Source organism: Protopterus annectens, chromosome 2.part1 (assembly GCF_019279795.1).
Source record: "Protopterus annectens isolate FY-2018-M chromosome 2.part1, PAN1.0, whole genome shotgun sequence".
NCBI lineage: Eukaryota > Metazoa > Chordata > Ceratodontiformes > Protopteridae > Protopterus > Protopterus annectens.
The window spans coordinates 623,725,152-623,750,429 of record NC_056729.1 but is presented as its reverse complement, the minus strand read 5'-3'; the positions used below and the strand labels follow the sequence as shown (position 1 = coordinate 623,750,429).

General features: G+C 38.4%; 1 protein-coding gene across 1 annotated transcript in view; it reads left to right on the top strand.

The window, feature by feature from the left end:
- LOC122794889 (extracellular calcium-sensing receptor-like) overlaps positions 1–14,419 on the top strand; it is a 192,839-nt gene extending 178,420 nt beyond the window's left edge. The window contains exon 5 of the mRNA XM_044063487.1: positions 13,500–14,419. Coding sequence (XP_043919422.1) covers positions 13,500–14,419 — 920 coding nt within the window. The remainder of the gene's footprint in view (positions 1–13,499) is intronic.
- Positions 14,420–25,278: the final 10,859 nt, after the last annotated feature.

Genomic DNA, 25,278 nt, shown 5'->3' with positions numbered 1-25,278 from the left:
GCATGTGTCTGATCAGAGACATGTCAAAAGGGGAATTATATTCAATGACTAGTGTAATGAGAGCTGAGTAAAGGGGTAGAATGACATCCCTTGATCTAGACACAATCTTTTTATTTATAAGTTGTGCAATATACAAGGACTTTCTTGCAACAATGGACACATGTTGGTCAAAAGTTAGTTCACTCCCCACATAAGTTCCCAAATCCCAAACAACTGAGTAAACTCTTAGGGGTGTATTGTTGATGCTGTAGTTTCTTGGGATGGATGACTTCTCAAAGGATACAATAATGCATTTTTTGGCATTTAGTTTCAGCCCATGATTTTAGCACAGGTTATTTATCTGGGACAAACTTTCCTACAGGATAGCCAAGTCATTTGGGGATTCAAAGCCTGCTTTTGGCTTGTAGTCATCTACAAATTTAGTCAGCGAGAGCCTTTTTAATTCAGGAAAGTAGAACCAAACAGGAGACATTCCAGCACACTCTTTGTTGAGGGAACTTCCCCTATTTTGATTTCCTGTATCCTATACTTGAACTAGTTTGTAGTCCAGCAGGTAACATAGGTGGTGTATTCCCTGTTTATTTAACTTTTCTGCTATGCCTGAGTAGGGAATTGTGTCAAGCGTTTTTGCCAGGTCAAGGTATGTGGGACAGATTGTTTTGCTTTCATCCATTTCTTTACTGACCTTTTAAAAAAAATCACCAGGTTGAGTAAACAAGACCTGCCCTTGGCAAATGCAGACTGAGACAGGTCCAGTGAATCTGTTCTGATTGATTAGCTCCATGATAAGTCTTCCCATGGCTTTGCATATGAGGCTGGTCAGACTTATGGGTCTGTAATTGCTTGAGTCTTTGGAAGGTCCTCCCTTATGCAGAATAATAACTGTAGAGTAACTGTTCTCCATTTGCTTGATACAAAACCTGTATGGATGATGAGACTGAACAGTGTCATGAGGGTTGTGGCTAAAGCATGCTTCATGCTATTTAAGATGCATCCAGGGATATTGCCATAACTCACTGATGTAGTATTTTTAGATTTTGATGGTACATTTAGGACTTGTTCTTGTGTGATAACTGGAGGTGAGCTAGTTTCAGGTATATGTTTCTTACTCTCACCCTTAAACCATTACTCTAATGTTAGACTAAGCATGTAAGGGTGGGAGTAAAAAAGAATTAGAGATACATGACTGGGGATAAGTTGCTAGGAGTAAAGGGTAAGGAAAGAGAGAGTGTAAGTTAAGAAGTATACTTGTAGTGAAGAAAGAGTAGAGTGTTAGGTGGAGTAGGAGGTTATGGGAATATTAGGAGGGGAGCAAGGAACTATGTTATAGAAGGAGGAGGGAATTAAGGAACTAGTTTATAGAAGGACGATGGAACTGAGGAACTAGCATTGTTGCATTGTGCATAGGTCTTTACTAGGTTAACGACCACAAGGACTATTTTAAGCCTACTCATGCATCCCAAATCTCTGACAAGTTCTGATACCCTTGATAAGTGTAAGCATGGGCCTGGAAGACGAACCATTTACAGGTTACCTGTTTGCATTAGAGACATAGATACCATACCAGGGATGAATTTCCTGTTCCCCATCTAACTGTCCAAGTTGCACTTTAATTGGTTTGGAGAGGAAAATAACCACCTCTGCCAAGTCTCGAACTTCCATTTGAGATTACAAATGTAACTACAATTGTCTTGTGATTGTCTTTGACTTGGGCAGCTATTTTAACCTCAGGTTTGGCTTTGGTGGATTTTATTAAGTTCCTGAGTTGTTTGTTTATTTCATTGATAAGGGCTCTAACATTCTAGAAATCACTCTTCTTAGCTTTTGTCAAAATTATTTTTCTTTTATTATAAAACTTGTTGATATTATGGTTCCACACTGTAGGCTTCTTTCTGGGGTTGCCCTGCACTTGTTCATATGGGATTCGATTGCATATATGCAGCTGTTCATGTGCTGGTATAGTGTGGTGGCATACATTTCTGTGCATTCAGTGGCATTAACTGGGTTTGGTGGGGATTTGAAGCTTCCCTTTATATTACTTAGAAGTAGGTATTTTGTCTTAAAGAAATTTCTAAAGGTATCTTGGGTGGAAGGCTTTACACGTATCTAAATCACACCTCAACAAAGCGCATAAGTTCAGGTATTTTGCTGATGTGGGATAATCAATATGACCTTGTAACTCCTTCAGGCTTTGCCCATATTTCTTGTGCTAAGAAGTATTCCTGGTGGTAAACAAGAACAGAGACAGCTTTTGTCTAGGAAGTCTTTCAGAATGGTTTGAAGAATAGGAGGAAGGGTACTGACCTGATGGATACAGATAAAGGGTTCCAGGCCTAACAACATGGCACTAGTACAGACAACGCCCACCAGGTTTGATGGGTTTGATTTGACAGGTGTTTTTTTGTCATTATGATGGGAAACAGAAAATTCACTGCAGGAATAACACCAGTGGCTCTACTCGACAGAGGCACTGAGAACTAAGGTCAGGTGGCACTGTGTCAGGCCCCAGGGCCATTAGCCTAGTACACACCTATGAACCTCTCTGCACCAGACAACCTGGTTAGATTTAACAAAAGATACTTGGGTGCACAGAATTATTTCCAGAGGCTATATAATTCCTCTTGACTTGTCACCTCCAAATGTATGCAATATTCCGAATGTTCCACCCAGTCAGAGGAAATAAGCAGTAACAGAAATACAAAAACTGATAGAAAAAAGGGTCATTCAAGAAGTCCTACCAGATCAGATAGAATATGTAACTTACTCAGTGGCAAAGAAAACATGGGACTGGAGAACAATTCTGGAACTCAGTGAATTGAACAAATCAGTTCAACGTACAAAGTTTTGGATGGTTACGGTTCAGTCCATTCTACACTTTCTGGGCAAGGATGACTGGATGTGCCTGATAGACATTCAGAATGTATACTATCACATAAAAATGAACAGACAATCCAGAAGGTATTTATACTTCCAGCTGGAAGCCGATCACTATCAGTTCAGAGTACTGGCCTTTGGCCTTGCCACAGGCCACAGGGTGTTAACCAAATGCATGGCAGTAGTAGCAGCTCACTTGAGACTGCAGGAATTCTGAGTGTTTCAGTATCTAGATGATTGGCTCATTACCACCCTGGCCAGGCATCTACTATTACTAGCAAGAGATCAGATAATCCAAACTTGTTCTCATCTGGGGATAAACATAAATCACAAGAAATCTCAGTTACAACCAAATCAAACCTTGGAATTCATAGAAACTGTCTTCAGCACGACTTCAGTCACAGCTTTTCTTCCTCTCTCAAGAGTAAGGACTATCAGGTTACAGGTCAGAAAAATAATTCACAAAACCAAAATTTCAGCCTGCTTAATTCTTCAAACCATGAGGTCTATGTCAGATGCCATTAAATTAATCCCTTTAGCAAGATTTCATATGAGAATTCTCCAATGGATGCTAACAACACAGTGGTCAATTCTTTCCCAGTGCATGTCAACATAGATAACAATCACTCAGGTATGCAAGAAATACCTTTGGTGGTAGATTCGATCAGATCAGGTTCTACAAGGCTGTCCTTTCATTCTTCCTCAACTCAAAGCCATAGTGGCCACAAATGCTTCCCAGATTTCGTGGTGGGGCATTTCCTACAGGAAACAGTCCAAGGCACATGGTCACCTGAAGAGGCCAGTTTGCATATCAGTGTTATAGTGATGAGAGCAGTGGTCTTAGTGTTGCAGGCCTTCCAAGATGCTCTACCTTTAGGGACAATTGTGATTCAAACAGACAATGTGTCAGTTGTTTGGTACATCAACAAGGAAGGAAGAACCAAATCCTACCCTTGCGTCGAGAAGCACTCAGAGTTTAGCAGCGGAAAATCTCATCCAAATGCTTTCTGACAGCAATGCACATTCTGGGGAAGTCCAATGTGACAGCAGGCAAATTAAGCAGACCCATTTTTCTACCTCATGAGTGGTCTCTCAATAAGAAAGTGAAATACATGATTTTCTGTCAATGGGGCCAGCCTTGCTGTGATCTTTTCACATCTCCCATAAACAACAAGTGCAGCAACTTCTTTACCCTGATCCTCCCACGGGGGAATCACTAAGGGATGTTATACTCCATGACTGCCCCCCCTGGTCTCCTTTATGCCTAGCCCTGTACGCTCCTAATTCCCAAATTCCTACAGAAAGCTGCCTGGTGGAAGAGCAAAGTCATCCTCATTGCTCCTTATTGGCTTTAACAAAATTTGCTTCCCCTTTCTTTGGCCTCATCAAATTTTACAACTTTGTATTCTGGATCTGATTCTAGAACTTTTGTCTCACCTGACAAGCAAAATTCACCTAGACATCTCAAACCTTAAGCTAACAGTGTAGTTTCTCCAATTCCATTGATTGCCAGACAACTGATGCTGTCATCCCCTGTCTGTCATATACTTTTATCATCCCATAAAGCATCTATGAGAAAATCTTTATAGAAGTAAATGGAAAAGGTTTGTTTCCTGGGCACAACAAAAATGTATTGACCCTTCTCAGCTCCTGTACAATGTGTCCTTGATTTTTTGGCATCAATTTTTAATGAAGGAGCTAGTTCTTCAACCATTAAAGTTCAGTTAGCAGCAATCTATTAATTTCATGTTGGAACTTGAAAAATTTCCTCTGGCCTTGTCTAAACTTTGTAAAGCATGAGTGGCACACTCTTTCTGAGATCCCCATATAAAGACCCTACTCCACCATGGGATTGGAACTTGGTACTGCAGGTCTTGACTCATTTCCACTGTGAACCAGCAGCAAAGTGTAATCTTAAGTATCTGACCTGGAAAACTACATTTCTAGTGGCTATTACCTCTGCTAGAAGAATTTCAGAACTTCAACCATTGTCATCTAAACCTCTCTACTTAATCTTTCACAAGGATAGTCACTTTACATACCAATGCATCTTTCCCTCCCCAAGGTGGTATTAGAATCTACTACCAATCAATCTATCAACTTGCCAGTTTTCTTTCCTAGATTTGCAAACAAGTGTGAATATATGTTGCATTTATTGAATGTTCACAATTATGTTTTTACTTAAATAGGACAAAAAGTTTAGAAAGACAGACCAATTATTTGTATCCTTTGCAAATTCTAAATTGGGCAAATCAGTTGCAAAAGTGACCTCAACCAGTTGGCTGATGGATTGCATATCAGTTATTTATAGTTAGTCAGAGCTATCCTTACCAAGATGTCTAAGACTCCATTTGACTAGGTCCATGACTACTTCTTCAGTATTTCTCTCTAGAGCTTCGATGGATGACATTTTTGCAGCCTCAACTTTGGCCAGTCCTCATACCTTTATTACTCATTACAAATTGGATCTGGTCTCCATAGGAAGAACAGTTTTAGCTCAACTGTGCTCAGGAATATCCTTCTTTTGAGTCCACTGGGATTTTAGGTAGCTGGGGACTTTGTCCCAATAGTTGAGAATGGAGTGAAGATTGACATCAGATAAAAAAGTTATGTACTTGGATGTACTAGTTATGTACTTATGGGAGGGAGGGTGGCTTAATGGTTAAGGTGTTTACCTTACAAACCCAAGGTGCAGGGTTTGAGTCTCACAAGGCGATAATTGGCTAGGCTTAAAATGACTCAAAAGGGCAGTTAGCCTAGTACTAATCTATGAACCTACTTACCAGAATATTCCCTCTGTGTTGTCCATTTTCATTCTTTTTTAACTCCCACCCACCAACCTCCATCCTTTGCCATTATTGACTTCTGGAAGAATGATACACTATAAGGACACCACTGTTCTTAATATTGAGCTCCGGGTATGACCTTTCTGTCAAGAAGGTTGTAGTGACTCAACTTTATGTAAGACAGAAAACAAGATCTGAGGTATGTTAGGGGTTGATGCATTATGGGTAGGGAGGAGCTCGAGAGTTTTTGGTGGCCATGTGCTTTAGCAACAGCCTAGCTGGATCTGATGGTCAAATCTGAACCCAACAGTTGAGGAAGAATGAAAATGAACAACACAGATGGAACATTATGCTAAGTACATAAGGTTTTTTGTTTTATAACAGAAGTTTTGAAAATGTTGCTGTTTGTGAATTTCTAAAGGCCATTGTGTTTTGATCTAGCACTACCTATAGAAAATTGTATCCCTACAATATTTCAACATTTTCTTCTAAAAGATGTGAAACAAGGCATATGTCTTCATTGCATTGACTTTTAATTTTAATGGCAGGGAACAGAATGCCAATTTGATGTTTATAAGGTATTTAACACATTTCAGAGCTGATTTTGTTATAATTTTAAATGAAGAAGAAATATATATTTTTATTGAAATGCATGTTATTTTAGTCTTGCTGTTATACCACTAAATATAAATATAAATCAGATGTTTCATGAATTTATCACATAAGATATATGTCACCAGTGTATAGCTATTAACCAAATGGAACAAAATGGAGTAATCCATTGGGGATGTGGGTCTGCTTATGGTCCCTAAAATCATAGGACTATATTTCTGAAGGCATATGAACATTTTCTAGCAGTGGTTTTAGAAAAATATCTCTTGAAAATCATGTGTGCATTACATTTTCTGGTTTGGGGTATACAGGCATCCATATACTTCCTTCTTCATGCCATGTGTGTCATTTCATATATGATTACACTTGACTGTTGGCATACTAAGAGTGTCATAAATATCACTTTTGTATAAAATATGTTTCTTTACTTAAAATGTAATTTAAGCTCAGTTTGGGTAATTTCTTACATTTTATTCCATAAACAGGCGTCATACATAATTCTTTATATAGAACAAACATTTCAGAAGCTTTGCAGGCTGTCACACAAGTTAATGACTGCACATACCTACATTTAGTATCCAGATGTTTGGTATACATGCAACAGCTGGGCCACAGAGATACCTTACAAGGACACAAGGCCTAAAACATATGTCCTACATGGACCAACTGAAAGCCCTGTTACAATACTTGACATCCTACAGACTGCTAAGAGGTAACCTGTATCTAGCATACAAGGTATCCTCCGACCCAATACTGATGGATTTACAGCACATCAGCTAGTCAAATGGCATCAGAAATACTTGGTCTAGGGATTTAAACCTCTTCTGCAACATCAACAGAATAGCTTGAAGGGGTAGATATATCCCGCAGAAGACATCACTGCTCTGAGACAGACTCCCCATTCATGTAAAACAAAGCTCATACTTGTCCATATTCAAAAACAACTTGGATCTCTGGAACAGAAATAAAAGATTTTCCTCAGGACTGCCCTCTGTACTACTAAAGAACAGCCAGAGCTTCTAAGTGCTTTATTCCATGCATAGGCCCTCTCAAATTAACTGTGGTATAATCTCAGTTATTGTCATTAAGGGTAATATATGATTACTGACCATGGGATTGGTAAGGCCAATCTAACACCAAATGGAACAGATTAATTTAAGCTCCAAAGGGAAATTAATTAGATTTAAACTGGCCTGCAGTGAACCTAAGTATCTCAGACCACATTATGCTCTGCCTTAGTAACCTTTTATAGTCTTCTTCTTTCAGCTTTTTCCCAGTTAGAGATTGCCACAGTGGATCACCTGTCTGCTCATGATTGGCAGGAGAGTTTTATGGTGTCAAGTTGCCAGCCCGGCACCCAACCTTTCACAGAAGGCACACACACACACTCATGCCTAGGGCCAATTTAGAGTGCCCAATCCACCTACAGCATGTCTTTTGGGATGTGGGAGGAAACTGAAGCATCCAGAGGAAACCCATGTGACCACAGGTAGAACATGCTGACTCCACACAGAAGGTACCCCAGCCGAGGATCAAATCATAGTTGCTGTGATGTGACAATGCTAACCACTGCAACACTGTGGTTGCCCATTTAGTAACCTTTTTAGTACATGACAATTAGAATTTCAGATGCACATTGCACATATATCATTATTTGAGGTATAAACATCTTAAAGTAGCTCTGTGTTGAAGCTGTGAGTGCGTGTTGCCCATGTTACTGACTAGACTTTTTTTCTGCATATTGGTATATTTCCAACAAATAAAAATAGCACTTGTATGGATAAATATACACATTGATTTTAAATTCTGATGTTATGCCACCTTAGTACAGTTACACTCCCTCATATTACACTTTTCTTCCTGAACAGAACATATGTTGTTTTTCTTTCAGCTTTTCCTGGTTAGGGGTCGCCACAGTGGAACTCTGGTCCGCTAATGATTGGCAGTCAATTTTTACGGTGCCGAGGTGCCAGCCCAACGCCCAACCTTCAACAAAGGCACACCTATTCACACATCTTTCGAATGCCACTTGACCATGGGGAGGACATGCAGACTCCACACAGAAGGCGCTCCAACTGAGAAATGAACGGGAGAACCTCTTGCTGTGAGGCGACGTATACACCCCTCATTTATATAACTTTTGTATTATGGAGCTTTTCAGGCATTTAGACTTTAAGGCCTGCATTTCATTGATAAACATATGAAGCAATGTTTAAAGGACTGTCTGCTATTTCTTAGTAGGCTATGCAGGGAATTATATCAAGAGACTTGGGTGCACACTGGAATAAAACTGTTATTCCAGGATATAGACTTACAAGCAACTTAGCACTGAAACTGTGTGGTTAATTTTGCCACTGTAATAGAATTTTTTTTGAGATAGCATATTTATATTAAGAGAATATTTCATCCTTATGTAAAAGTATACATAATTTTTAGTCCTCTTGTTATGCTAGTTCAGTAGAGATATGCTCTGGAATTATGCAGCATTTCTACACCGAAAATAAGTAAATGAAACAAACCTCAGCAGTAAAACAAACAAAGTGAAGAAATAAAAAATCCCTTGTGCAGACGAAAAGGAGACAATCCAAAAAACAAAATCCACAGAGTCAGTAAATCAATAAAAACAGTTGATTTTTTCGTGAGCACTTTCACAATAAAAATTGCTTCATCAGACAACCATCACTAAACCAGAATCTATTTAAATAGTAGCATATACACCTTACATCCTATCATTTCTCTAAAAAAGCCCTCCAAAACTAACCAATTAACCCTTAAAGGAATACTACATTTGAAAAGCAAGAAAGCAATAAAACCACATGTATTTAGTAACATTCAGATTACATTTCATTCCTAAAATATACATATTAAAGGTTAAAAGTTCCCCATACATATACACGTAAATACATTTACATATACACATACATATATATATAAATATGTATAGGAATTCTATCTCTATGCATTATGTTCTATCCCATCTGTCCCACATGAACTCATACCCTTTTTCTTTTGTAGTCTTCTGGATTTTAAAACCGGTTTAAGTGGAACACTGTCATTAAGTCCATGCTCCCTATGGGCACCCAATCTAAGAATCCACTGCAACTCTACCATTTCAACCATATTTGTCTTATTCCCCATCCTACCATTCTCCCTTAATATATACAAAACTTAAAATAAAAATCTGTGGTCCTCACCCATCAACATAGTGTGCTTAGCTAATGCACTATAGTCATATTTCTTAGTAGTACAATACATATGGTCCCTAATCCGTTCATGTAAATGTCTATTAGTTTTTCCAATGTAGAACTTAAAACATACTACACAGTGTGCCACATAAACTACATGTTTAGTCTGACAATCTTCTGCTGCTCTCAATTGCCAAAGGTATCCCGTTTCAGGATGCCTAAAAAATAAGGATTCATCCACAAATTGACACTGTGCACAATGTCCACATTTATGCGTACCTTTAGGCATATCAAAAACTTGTGTATACAGTCTAGGATAGCATAAGAACTGTTGTAAATTCTTCTTATTTTTATACATAAAATGGGGTTGTACCCCTACTATTGCAGATGTTCGTTCATCAGTGGCCAAAATATGCCAATTGTTCTTGACCATCTCCTTTACTCTATTCACATCTTCTGTATAGGACAACATTACTGATACTTGTGTTTGTGCAGGTCGACTAACTCGTTGAATTTGTTCCTTATTACTAAAATAAGGTTTAGCCCTACCTGCCCATGTAGTTCATGTAGTACACATGTTTGAGCCAAAGCAATCTCTGTTTCACTGTATCCTCTAGTTTTAAATTCTAAAGACAATCTTTCAAGACTATGTACAAAATCATCTTCCTCACATGATAGTCTGGATATACGCATGGCTTGCCCATTAACTATTTGTGCAAATATGTGCCTTGGATGCATACTGTCCCTATGTAAAAACACAGGACAATAGCATTCCTTCCTATGCAATTTGGTTAATAATGCATCTCCTTTCTTATAGACAGTGACATCTAAAAAATCAATAATCTCTACAGACTTGTTCATGGTAAACTTAAGAAAGGTACTGTTCTCATTCAAATAACCCAAAAAGTTAACCAGATCTTGTTCATCCCCTGCCCACAAAAAGAAAAGGTCATCGACAAACCTTTGATAAAATCTAACTTGGGAGGTATTTATACATAGAACATGTTGGTATTCCCATTCTGCCATCACCACATTTGCATATGAGTTAGCACAGCTAGTGCCCATTGCTATGCCTGCTATCTGCCAGTAATAAACATCTTTAAACATAAATATGTTGTTCTCTAGCACAGTTTACAACAGCATACATAAAACATCAATATGCTATTCTGAAAACTTACCATTTCTAGTTAGAAAACATTTAATCATGCAAATCCCTTCATTATTAGGTATACACGTGAAGAGAGATATAACATCAAGTGTTACTAAAAAATCTGTAGATGGCCCCAAACCCATTGTAGTATGATACAAATCATGCAAAAAGTGCTCTGTGTCCCTCAACACTGTGGGACAATCATTCAGCACTGTTCTCAGCTGATGATCTAAATATATAGAAATGGGTTCGGTGAGCCACCCTGCTCCCACCACTATAGGTCTAAATGGGAGTAGGAGCTGATTCTTATGAATCTTAGGTAAGCCATACAATTGTGGTACCTTCGGTTCTTGAACAGTAAAGAAAACAATCAATTCTTGACCCAAAAGACCCATACACATACTTTCATTCAGCATATTGGCAATCTGCTATTTCATCCTTTCAATTTCACAAATATTAATAAGTTTATAAGTGGAATGGTCCAACATCATGCATATAGTATTGCAATAATAGTCTGTATCCAGAACCACTATGGGTCCTCCTTTATCTGCTGGAAGAATAACAATGTTCTTATTCTCACGTAAGTCATGAAATGCTTGTTGATCCAGTGGTGTAAAATTATGTCTATATCATGAATATTGTTGGCTCAATATACCTTCATATAGATCTTTTTCGCATGCTTTTAAAAAAAAAAATATATATATATATATATATATATATATATATATATATATGTATGTATATCTACATTCAGTGGTAGATTGGGAACAAAAGTACTATTTCTCTTATAAAGTGTTTTTTGTGCAATTTGATCATTAAATAAAAGTCTTAATGCAACATTACGTGCAGACATACGTAATTCAATCAGTAACTCAGTAATGTCTGTTTTAGCGGCAGGAATAAACTTAAGCCCTTTCTTCTGTAAAAGCGACTTTTCAGCATGTGTAAGGAAATACCTGGATATATTCCCTACTGTTTCTCTGAATTCATTGCCCACATTTTCTTCAATGTTCTCGTTTGTGTGGGTACTGGCGAGTCCTTGCATTTCTGTCCCCCTCGTGGTAACTCCTGTTTGAATGATTTCCTCCGGTTGGGCCTAAAAGGTAATGGAAGATGCGGAAAAACCTCTTCATTCTGATTAGTAATCAATTTTCTACGAACTATTGGCATCACATCCGCCAAATCTTCAGGAAGCCCAGTATTGTTCACAGGCTGTACATCAATCATCGATGTTGAATATACCGAGGTGCCAGGTTCAGGTGAAGTTACACGTATAGCAGCCTCAAGGTTTCCACGCCCACCATCTACTGTATTAGCAGTGGCTGCTTCCTTTTGTACTAATTGCTGATTAGACACATTTACCGGCTGCTCATTCGAAGCTACTGCTTGCTGGTTAATTCTGTCCCGATACCTAGACCACGTAAACACTTGTTGGTTCGAGAAATCATGTACATCTCTCGCCAATTTACATTTCTTCTGTGCTAAAAGTCTTTGTTCATATCCTTCCACTTTAACCAGCAAGTCTATGAGAAACAGTTCTGTTTTGTCTTCTCCCATAAACAAAGATAATTCATAATATTGTGTACGTACTGCATCACTTAATTCAGATTCATGTGGGCGAAAAAAGTCTATAAGGAGTTTTAAATATGCCTTACTAGTCTCTAGATTTATTTTCTGCCATTGTGCCAAGAGAGTCGGGTAAGTATTCCCGTACGTAGGCATACTTAAAAATAAGTAATTGAACCATCCTTCAGATTTAATTTTATTTTTTTGTTTTCTTGACTTGTTTATTCTTTGTTAACCAGGGGTGACTGTTGATAGAGATGGACATTTTTATGCTCAGTTTGGGTGGATACAAAATGCAGATAGAGACCACAGCAAATACAGAACACATCAATAGAAATATACGCAAGTAAGATATGCAGTTGTATGCTAGTAGTAAATTAACAGATAATGTTAATATTATATGGACAAGCAGTCAACTTTATAGCTGTATTTATAAATATATGATGTGTTAAAAAGGAGGGACGGGTGATACCACTGAGGAAAAGGGTGGAAGGGGAAGGAGAAAAGTTTAGGAAAATTTATGAGGTAAAAGAAGCAATGCTATAATGTATACTGTAATGAGACAAAATGAGGAGAGGAAAGGGGAAGAGAAGGTTTACTGTAATAAGATTTTATTTTAGAAGGAAGTGATGGAGTGGCGAGAAGTGTTTATACTAGAGTAGGGGAGACATTTTGGTGGATTTCGTTAGTGTTTGGGAGGAGGTGATTAGCAAGGGATGAAAACAGGTTAATATGTTTGCCACTGGTTTGTTTTATGCAGTGTACTGTTTTGAAGAGAATGCTGGTGATGAGGTGCTGTTTGGTTGTTACATAACACCCTAGTTGCAAAGCTTTTACATAAATCTTTGCAGACAATTAGTTCCATACTGGTCTGGATTTGCTATGTACTTATATGCAGGTACATATTATAAACTCTGACATTTTGTAATAAACATTGCAGTGGAATATACTTCCTGGAAATACCTGACAATTTAAAGAGAAGTGATTAAAGACAGTTCATAATAGTGGAATGTAAGTTACAGAATGCAACTGTGACATTTGTTTATATTTCTGCATGCGATTACCCTAAAACAGGATAAGTGGGAAATATAATTCAGGACAAATATAACAAAAATAACTTTATGGCAAAAAAAGGTTTCAACCCATTTCATTAATTCCATGACAAAGACTGACAGCAGTTATGTATCATAATGTGACTGTTATGTTTTCTTTGGAAGAGTGCAAGGAAAACTTCAGAAAATGACACCTTCTTGTTTGTTTACTTATGCCTTATTAGTATTAAATATATATTTTTTAAAAGCAATAATATTGTTTACTTTATTTCAGACTCAATTGACTGTTTAAGATGTCCAGATGAATACTGGCCGAACAAAGAGAGAAGCACATGTGTTAAGAAGATTGCAGAATTTCTTTCCTTCTCTGAGCCTCTGGGAGCAACATTAGCCATCATTTCCATCATCAATGCACTGATTCCAATATTCATTCTTTTGATTTTTGTCAAGCATCGAGATACACCCATAGTAAAGGCAAATAACCGAGGCCTGACTTACCTCCTGTTGTTATCTATGATCCTCTGCAGTCTCTGCCCGTTGATGTTTATAGGACGCCCCCAAGTATTGTCATGCATGGTTCGTCAACCGGCATTTAGTATTATTTTTACCCTTTCTGTGTCTTGTGTATTGTCCAAAACAGTGATGGTTGTCCTAGCCTTCAATGCTACCAAACCAAACAGTAGGTTAAAAAAGTGGGCCTCCCCTACATTTTCATATATGCTTGTTTTACTTTGTGTCTTATTTCAAGTGACTATTTGCTGCACATGGCTGGCTACTTCACCTCCATATCCAGAACAAAACATGAAATCTCAGACTGGAAAGATCCTTTTGGAGTGCAATGAAGGTTCTCCTCTCGCTTTCTGGAGCATGCTAGGTTATATGGGATTTTTGGCCAGTCTTAGCTTTGCATTGGCCTTTTTGTCCAGAAACTTGCCAGATAGCTTTAATGAAGGTAAACTCATCACATTTAGCATGCTGGTATTTGTTACTGTCTGGCTTGCATTTGTTCCAGCCTATATTAGCACAAGGGGAAAGTATATGGTTGCTGTGGAAATATTTACAATATTATCTTCAAGTGTTGGTTTACTATTCTGTATTTTTGTACCAAAATGCTACATAATTGTCATTAGGCCTGAAATGAACACAAAAGACTATCTGATGGGAAAAGGGACAATTGCATTAAAGAAAAAGTAATATTTTATAATTTCAAAATGCCACACCTGACATCTTAGCTTGTTACTTTGGTTTCATACTCTGGATTTTTCAGAATACAATTTAATAATCTTTTAACAAGGATATTAATCTGAACCTGGATGTTTATAAATTAACAAATCTAATCTTCCAGAGTTTTGTCTGTGTGATGTAAAAAGAATGAATGAATGAAAGAATATACAAGCACAAAAGCACGACTTTGTGGGCATTGCATAAGCATCAGTAGTTAACGTTATCTGTGCGGTATTTTATAAGTTAACCTTCCTGTGAATCAAGGGCTACTTGTCAGTAACTTTATTTGTTTGTTACAAAGGTGAGTGAATTAATAAAACTCCCCTTTTCAGCCAAGTCCAAGGTCATAGGCAAAGAGAGGTTACATTGATGAAGAACTAATATGAATTAATATGGACTACAGTAGTCAAAATATACAATTCATATGCATTATTTAATCAGATGAAACAAAAACACATCATAGTCAGCAACAACAGCAGAAAATAAATGAGACCAAAGCAAAATGAAATGAAGAAGAACAGAAGATAATGCAAGTTGTTGTGCCTTTTGGCTTTTCACGATTAGGGGTCGCCACAGCGGAACTCCGGTCCACTAATGATTGGCAGTAGATTTGTACATGCCGAGTTGCCAGCTCTGACGCACAACCTTCAACGTAGGTACACCCATTCATGCATGTTGCCACACAGAAGACGCTCTAGCTGAAAATCAAACAGGACAACGTCTTACTGTGAGGCGCCAATGCTACCGCAGCACCACCACTGCAATAACGGAAGATAATGCAAGTGTTGCCTCAAAATAAATCATAGGTAGCAATCAGGATGTTATAATACAAAACTTAAGCAAACTGAACTCTGCATTTTTTTTAATCCTGTGAAACAGACAAGCATTAGTAAGTTAAAGGCAGCCACAGGATTGTTTATGTACAGATATGTGGAGCACATATGAGTTAAAGAATTTAGCATTTTTCTAAAGCACTTGCAGACGCTGAAGTGAAGTGAGGAGAGGAAAAAAGTAATGGAAAATGGGGGGTACATAGATCAAATTAATTCTGAACAATAAGGTAATTAATTGTGCTTAGTTCAAATGGTTATTCTAATTGCACATAAATCGTCCTCAGTATCTAATATGGTAAAATGTGACATTTGGCTTTATTACAGAATGCATTTTCAGTGTCTGACAGAGTGCAATTAAAGTTATTGCATAGGAGTGATGGACTATTTTATGAGGATATCAAATACTCACAGAGGGCAGTTGTGAATAGGTGGAACTGGACATGTATCTATAAAGTGTAGTTTATTGATTAGTGATGAAAAAAAGAAACAAGGGTTTGGCAGTTCCAATGTTTACTTGCTCTAGTAATTAGTTATAGCAGTACAAAAACATTAAAGGGCTATAGCCAGAAATTATTATCAGCCAGTAGCAAACAATGCAATTTATAAAAACTAAGTGGTATTACTTTTCATGGGCATGGACTTTATGGATTTTATTGATGAAAGATCAAAGCGCTTCAGGTTTATTCTTTGTATAGGTTCAGCCATAAGGAAAAGCAGAATAAATGAATGAATGTATTGCTGGCTTCATGAATTGCATATAGCGGGGAGACAGCCATTTGCATATGCACTCTGTGCATGGAGTACAATACTTACATAATGGAGTAAGACTGCCTATGATGTCTTTCTTCATTGTTTAGGTTGTTTTGTGAAGCACATAGGGCTTTGGTATGCCATTGTATGCCATACTAGCCGTGATGTTCTATGCCATACCAGGTGTGCTCCATGGGGCAGCCTGCTTAAGAGTAGCTACTTGTAATAAAAGAAAGCAATTGTATGTCAAACAAATGTACCAGTTAACAAGGAAGGAATGTTCTTATGGACAAATGACTACTAGCACTGTACTCAAATTATTTTGTCTTACAGTCCTTTTATGCTTTACCAGTGGAATGCTAAGATGCAATCTTAGTGGACTATAGCTTGAGTATGCCCAGATTAAACACAGAGATTTACCTAGTCCTTTGCTAGCTGGGTAAGTGGACTGATCATGTAGACCATTTTATGCTAAGATCCACATCACAAGGTCAGAGTCAATGGCTATGTATAGAGAATTTTTAAAGTGGCCCTTCACATTGCAGGCCTTCTACAGATGGTGGAAATAAGAGCGCTCAGGAAAAACTTGCTTTGGCAAAAAAAAAAAAAAACAAATGCAGATCAAAAAGAAAGCTACTGGTGATCAAGAACAAACCTAGATCCCAGAGCTGTGAGGTGCAAACACTATTTGCTGTGGTTTAAGGAATGAGTATTGAACGTAGATTAAGGAATCAGAGAGTGGGTCTGGACAACAAGAAATGAAAGTGATTTTTGGAGATGGTATGAGAATGATCAGATCAAAGTTAGTTTATTGAAAAACCACATTGTAAAAACCTATATGGTCGAGACCATGCAGTTAATCAGAAAACTGACAAAAATCCACGCAACATCTACCAATGACACAAACAATGTTTTTGCAGGGGGCAAGCCCACCTTTCACCCCCACACCCTCTGCTAATTATTTATACCACTCCAAGATCACATTACAGTTGGGAAAAGGGCAAAGATCCATAGTGTACTGCAATCTCTGTTAGAACGGTTCGACAAACCAAATTATTGATCACATGGTCTTGACCATATGGGTTTTGACAGTTAGGTCCTTCGATCAACTGACATAAACTCAAATAATCATGTGCAATGTGCAGTGATAAGTTCATGAAGTGGGAGGGGGGATTCTAGACATTAAGCACTGAAGAGGAATTTGGGAGGTAGGAGAGTGCACGAGGACAGTACAGCTGTTTATGAATTAAGGTTCAGTAAGGGCATATTACATATTTGACAAAAAATGCTGCAGTGTAGGAAAGTTAAAATACAATTTTCTACATGTTTCACCCATCCGATTATTTAGTTTATTTCTTCTTGGTACAAATATGTTATCATATTTCTCTTCTTCTTCTTCTGGCTTTTTCCTGGTTAGGGGTCACCACAGCAGATCACCTGTCCACTCATGATTGGCAGTGGAGTTTTACAGTGTCGAGTTGCCAGCCCGGCACCCAACCTTCCACAGAAGGCACACACACTCACACCACACCCCAATTTTTAGTGTCCCATCCACATGTCTGCAGCGCTTGGGATGTGGGAGGAAACCCACGTGACCACAGGGAGGACATTCAGACTCCGCACAGAAGACACCCCAGCCGAGGATCAAACCGGAGAACCTCTTGCTGTGAGGTACAATGCTAACCACTGCACCACCATGGCTGCCCATGTTATCATATTTCTCTACTTCTTCCTTATTAGGCCCAAAATTGAATGCAATGTTCCCTTTGTCATAACTTTGAAGACATATGATCCAACTTGAAATACAATGCTTTCTCAGAAAGGAAGTCAGGGGCCTGAGTTGCATTATGTATTTAGACTGCCTTAGAGCTCTATCTCTTTTCTCTGTTTCCTACATATTTTTTATGGGTGGCCTTTACCATGCCTACAATGCCCCAAATGACCAGTTTCCTGAGAGGCAGCCTTCATATTTGGAAAACCAGCAACACTATAAATACCTGTTCTAAAGACTTTAACGTTCACCATAACATAAACTGAACCTGATGGTGTGATGTATATCTCACTCAAAGAATCACTCTCCTCTGGAACTGACCACCCTCCCTTAATATTAAACACAGTATTTCCTTACACTACTCAAGCACAAACTGGATAAAAGGGTGGGTATCTACAAATACATGCCCAGTATAACCTACAGACCCTCATAGAAAGGGTATAGCAAGTACTTAAAACTGTAGTTGCTAGGCAACAGATAATTTTCATGTTTAATTGGCCAGTAACAACCCATTATACAATAAGCTTGTACAGATGAACGTGTCACATAATGAGGGGCTTTTAAGACAAGAGGTTTCTTACACTGGACTACCTAATTCAAGAATTAGGTCTTCCTACAGATTTTGTCTTGTCCAAAGTAATTCCTTCTGTAAAAGCATGTATGCAATGAAGGCATACATACATGTCACTATCAGCCTTGCTTGCAACCTTAACATATATTGTTCTGAGTTGGGAATCTGTTTTACTCTACTTCTTTGGCATGTTTTAACTTTTGATGGTTAATAGTGAATGGCTTGGTGGTAGGAACAAATACTGTAGGTAGCAGTATGTATTCCCACTAGCACCAACATATACCTACATCTGCCGGCTATTAAAGTTAATGATCTCATCTTATTTTGTCATCTGCTGCAATGTAGTTACGTCTAGTTGTCCACTGAATGGATGTCCCATTATCCTGCCTTGGAAAGAATTCCAAGGTTGCAGTGCTGGGGGGGGGGGGGATCACAGCAGACCATGGTTTTAGTTCAGGGATTCATTCTAAAATATTATGTGCCATTTTATATATATGGAATTCACATTCATTTGTATTTGTACAAGAGTGCCTACATAACTCCATCCAGGAGCTTAAACATCTTATTTTGACCTCCTTTAGTCAACTGTAAAACTGTAAAAAAATGTTCTTTTCTTTCTTTCTCTCTTTCTTTCTTTCTTTCTTTCTTTCTTTCTTTCTTTCTTTCTTTCTTTCTTTCTTTCTTTTTATTTCCATTCATATAGGATTTTGAGGCCTATATATCAGGTTGGAGCCTGAAACATGTGAAATACCTTAAGTTAAATAACTATCTTTAATGCAGTTATTTTGTTCCATGGGGAATTCTGAATCACGTTAAGTTAGCATCTATGACATGATGAGTTGATTAGACTATGAATTCACTCACATGATCAAGTCTGTGTGAATGTTTTAGCCCTAAGCAATGACAAGAAGAAATGACATATCTAAGAAGTTGGTGTGTGAGTGTGCTAGGGCTAAAGATGTCTCAATATTTATTTTACAGTCCTAAGACTTAAAACGTTCCATCTCTTGGGGAAAATTCTCCTTTCTTTAATGGCCAACAAGTTCTTCATTCATTGAATTAAATAAGGATTATGGCAGATTGTTCATTGACTAAAATAAACAGTATAGTTGTTACAGGCCAGCCTTTTCTTCCTTACTGTTCTACCCATGGAGAAGAATTTTAAGATGCATGGACCTAATTAAAGTATAGGTATGACTTCACTATAAACTAACTCTAAAGATTAAATAAAAAGTTCTAGGAGGTTATAATAGCTAAGGCCCCAGAACATGCATAACCAGGTGACTGATATAAATGCTTTCTGAATGGTCATCTAAGGAAATGCTAGCAGCCTTCAATTATTGTTTAGATAGCTAGACCACCTCCATGACATTGGATCCATATTTCTATAAGTATAAATCCACACTGAATAATATAGGTTTGTGACATTTGTCATGGCTTAAACCTACTTAGACAATTTCTATAGATAAGTTCTAATCCACATTTAGTAAGAAATAGGTCTGGATGATTCTGGATTTTCCTCAGCTTTCCCTAGTTTAAGTATTGTGAAAGCAAAGAGGTTGTTGACAATTAAAATGGTGTTTGTGAGTATGTTTGCCTGGGGATGTGAGAGTCATTGAATTGTTCTAATGTGCATAAATTGAACATTCATTGGAATAATGTTAGGAACACTGAACTGGCTTTTTTGCTGGCTAAAGGTTTTTCTGGAGACCTGGAGTTTACCCTTTCTCCATTATACTCTGATCTTGGAGTTGGTATGCATAATTTGCAGGAAGTGCGGGGGAGGAGTCCAGTGGGGCTTTTCTTTTGGACTTTCTGAGGTTCAATATATGGGTTCGGTGTGTTTCATTGTACATTTGGGGTAAGGACTTAAACCTAAATCATCAACATGATAAGACCAAACTGAAATTTATTAAGCACTTTCATCCAGTGTAACAGGACTTCATCAGAATGATTAAAACACATAAACAATCTTTTCAAATAATGCTGTAATTAGCATATGACTAATTAATTAGTATAAGAACTATACTATCTTTCAATAAATATAAAAGGAATTTCTACGTCTTCCAGCTTTTCTTGGTTAGGGGTTGCCACAGCAGATTACCTGTCTGCTCATGACTGGCAGTGGAGTTTTACACTGGCTAGTTGCCAGCTTAGCCTTCCACAGAATGCACACGCACACTCACACCAATTTTTAGCATGTTCAATCCACCCACAGCATGTCTTTGGGATGTGGGAGAAAACCAGAGCACCCGGAGGAAACCTATGCGACCACAGGGAGGACATGCAGACTCTGCACAGAAGGCACCCCAGCCAAGGATCGAACTGGAGAACCTCTTGCTGTGAGGTGGCAATGCTAACTGCTGCACCACCGTGGCCACCATAAAAGTAATTTCTACCATCTTTCAGTTTTAAGATTTCCTGATCTTTGTTGCAGCAAGATATTTAAAAGAGAGAGAGTTATCTACCCATATTCTAAGGTTTCTCACATTCACATTTTGGAGTGGGGAGTGCTCTATACTACAAACTGAGTGAAAAGGTTGTTTGCCAAATGCAGCAATATTGCATTTTTAGCATTTCATTTTAGCCCATTTTAAGAGCCCCAGCTGTTAACATGTGTAAGTTCACAGTGTAGTTTATACATATCAGAAAAAAGATTTAAGTGTCACACCCAGTATACAGTTATCTGTAAACTTGGTTAACCAGAGTTCCCTGTTTTTAATGTGGAGAATAAAGAAGTATATGCCAAACAGTGAAAGTCCTCAGCTAATTAACTAACTACATAGGGCTCAATTTGGAGCACCTTTAACTTGTTGATAATGTTGGCATGAAGTATGGTATTAACTACCTTGACGAGATCAAGGTATGTTGTATGGACAGTATGACCACTATCCACAGCTTATGTTATCCTGTTAAAAAAATTCATCTGATTAATTAGACAGGATATACCCTTAAGAAAGCCACATTACTGGGCATCAAGTCTTAAAAGTTTGCAGTTTGTTATGGCCTGTCCCATGGTCTTGCAGATGAGCCTGATGGGTCAGTAAATCCTGGCAGTCCATGAGGGGGCGCTCTTGTGAAGTAGTACCACAACTGCTGTGTGCCAAGGCTTCAGGAAATCATTGTGGATAAGCTCAGTTTGAGTAGTTGTAGAAGTGGGTCCACCAGTGCATGCTTAGAACTGTTCAGTAGGTAGCCTGGTATGTTATCAGGTCCCATTGGGAATTAATTTTTATTTGTTTTGGAGAGCATTTTAAACAAGTGTTATTTTGTGTTGATGGAGGGGTTGAGATCCTTGGGTATAGGTGATCCTCTGTATAGATGTCTCTGGGGTGAAATTTGCACTGAATTTGGTTGCTAATGTTTGCTAATTTATTTGTAATATCCATGGTATCACAGTAGATAGTCCCAATATGAATACATTCAGATTTGTGTGGGGTGTTATTCCATAACTTCATGGCATAAGTAAGTCAATAAGGATTTGTAAGTACTCATAGTTTCCATTCTCAGCCTAAGTTCATGGGATGCTTTTGTTTTCATAATGGTATTTTTTAATACCTTAGGTAATCTTTTGATGCTAACCTTGGTTTGTGGTTCTTACATTTTGCTCTATTTTAATGTACTTTTTCTTTTATATTTTTTGTTTATTGAGGTTGGTTTATTCTTACCCTTCTCTTTTTGTTTAGTTTTGGTAGAGCTGACAGTTCTATCCAGTTTTCTAGGTAAGCACTGAACCTATTTGCATAACTACTAGCTTTGTGAACATTGTTTTTTGGGGGAAATTGTTATAGATGAACTTAGACTTCATCACAGAATTGTAGGATGTTTTTACATTTGAAAAATAGGTTCATAGGAGGTTACTAGGCTCATGGCCCTAAGGCCTTGTCAAGCCTACCCAAGTTGTACCATTGTTCTCTTCAGGCCAAGATTTGTAGCCCATATTTGTGAATCCATGGTAAGCACTGGTTGACCATGTCAAAGAGTGACATAGGTGAAACCACCAGGGTAAATCTATGATTTCTCATGCAATTGTCCCAGTTAGCCTTTAATAGGGTCACTGAGGAGCTCAGTTTCACTTGAATTGGGTGTTTGTTCCATAGGAGTGGCAATTTCTGGGTGACATGTCTGTCTCTCCACCATGTCCTGTTAATGTCGCAGACCAAGTTAAGGTCCCTAGAGTGAGTCAGTCTTGTCCCATGTAATTTGGGGAGGTGCAGCATTTCTTTTAAAGTAGGACTTGAGACTGCTCTGCAGGCCAGCCACATGTCACAGCTTAGCAGTCTGTAGGATACAAAGCACAATGACAGGGCTTTCAGTCTTTTCATGTATGCCATGTTTGGAGGTCCTGGATTTTCTTAGTGAGAAACCTCTGAGGTCTCTCAAGCTGCTGCAGGTGTCTGGTGATGCACATGCAAAAGGGACCATTATACTCCTTTACTGGTCTAATGAGGGACAAGTACAGTGGAGTTATAACATCCTTAGTCTTTGATTCCATGCCCCCACTTATGAGGTGTGCAACCTAAAGGGCCTTCATTACCATTGTGGATACATGATGATGAAAGGTGAGGTTGCTATTATCAACAGTGTAATTTGCACTGACTTCTCCTTTGCTCAAAAGGATAATAGTGCATTATATTGGGATAACTTTAGGTCTATGGCTTTGGCAACAATCATTTATCTATGTAAACACATTTTATAGTCTGTTGACATTGGGGGTTCAATGATTGCACCCAGTGTACAGCCATCAGTGAACTTGTTGAGCCGCAGGCTCAGCTGCAGTCTTGCAAAAAATCAGACTTGCACCATGATGCTTTTGTTAAGTACCGTGTTCTCACTGCAGTCAACTGGATATGTGTGTGTGTGTGTGTGTGTGTGTGTGTGTGTGTGTGTGTGTGTGTGTGTGTGTGTGTGTGTGTGTGTGAGCTCTTCCTTGACTTTTCTGAGGAATACATTCCAAACAGTAGGGGGCTCAGCACAGACTCTCATGGGACACCACTAGTAACAGGTCAGCTGGCAGAGGTGGAATCCCCACCAATGACTGTATGAGTTCTGTTGGTGAGCCAGTTGGCTACACATCTAATGATGTATGTGTTAATCCCCAAGTGGATGAGTTCTGCAATTATGCCTCAGTGGGGGACTGTGTCAAAGCCCTTGGGCAAATCAAGATAGGCAGTATGTACTGATTTGCCTTCATCCAGGGCTTTGGTGACACTATTAAAGAATTATACTAGGTTTAACATGCATGATCTGTCTTTGATGAAGCCAAGATGGGTTGGCCAAAGAGAGTGAAGGTCACCAATGTCCTTGTTGATAAGGTCCAAGATTATTCTCTGCATGGCCTTACAGACAAGGCTGGTCAGGCTTATGGATGTATAGTTTCCTGGATTGGTTGAGGGTCTCCTCTGTGCAAGGGTATTACGGTTGCTGTTTTCCCCCTCTGCCAGGAAAACACCAGTGCTTAGACTATGGTTGAAAGCAGTACCCAGTAGTTCTATTAACAATTGCTTTATACTGTTTAGTAAGCAGTCTGGATGTTATGAGGTACCACAGAGGCTGTGTGTTTTGCATAGACAAGTACAGTTAGGACTGGTTATTTGGAGAAAATAGGTAGAGACCTGTTAGCAGGTATGCTGTGAGATATGATTAGTGCAGACAGGGGTATGAAATTGTTACTAAACCTGTGTGCTAACAGGTTGACTATGTCCTCAGGTTCAGTACAAGAGGTACCATTCACTCTGAATTTGGTGCAATAAAGGGCCTTCTGTTTTACATTACAGACATAGCTAAAGAATGCCTTGTGATTATCCTTAGCTGTGGATGCTTATTTATTTTGTAATTAACTTTAGAAGACTTTACAATATGTCTACTTTGCTTGATCATGCTATGGAGGGTGTTCTTCTGCTGAGACTGTTCCATCTTATTTCTGGACATCATATCTGTCTGGAACACATAATCTGAGAGGTCAGAGGACAAACAAAGTCACTACATTTCCCTACAAAGGAAACACAGTACCAACCCACAAAAATTCTGGGCAGCAGTGAACAACATCCTCCAGCCCAGAAAAACCACTACACCCCCACCCAATATAGGTGGTACAAACTCAGACATAGCCTCCAGTTTCAACAACTATTTTACCTCCTCTGTACTTAAACTCATAAGCGATACAAGTCCCACCAAACTCCCACAATTCCCTAAGGCACAAAAAACACTAACCCCTTCTCACTCAAGCCAGTACCAGTAGCAGCTATCCAAAAACTCCTAGCTAAACTCAAACCAGCCACCCTCGCTGCTGATGATCTTCCCACTGAATACCTTCAACTTGCATCCAGGGCCATAGCTTACCCCATTTTATTACTAATAAATAGATCCATTTCTGAATACACTGTTACACTGTGATATTTACATGTACAGATTTAGGGATGTGCAAAGAGAAAATTGCAAGTTTGTGTAAGATCTGACAGGGGAAGGGTATACCATTGGTTAATGCATATATATGCTGTCTTTGTAAAACAGGTCAAGAATGTTTTATCCTCTAGTGGGCTCTTTGATTATTTAAGCCTGGAAATTCTTGTTTCTGAAATCAAGGGATTTTGGGGTAACATTGGTTGCATTGCTTGCCACTTGCAAACTTTTTTTTTCCATTGACATTATGGTGTATTCATGTTATAGGACTTCTTAAAGAAGGGGCCATACAGAGTTTACAGGTGATGATGTTCCACACAGCATACATCCGTGCAATGCACACTTAGATTAATCAAAAGTATTACTTCAAGAAACCCTGTCCAGGAATATTTCTTTAAAACTGCTTTGATAAACTCTCCATATTACCCAAATCATTTTATGTTATTAATTGCAGTGCCTCATACTTTTGCATAAAAACTTTCTGTTACATCATGTACATGTA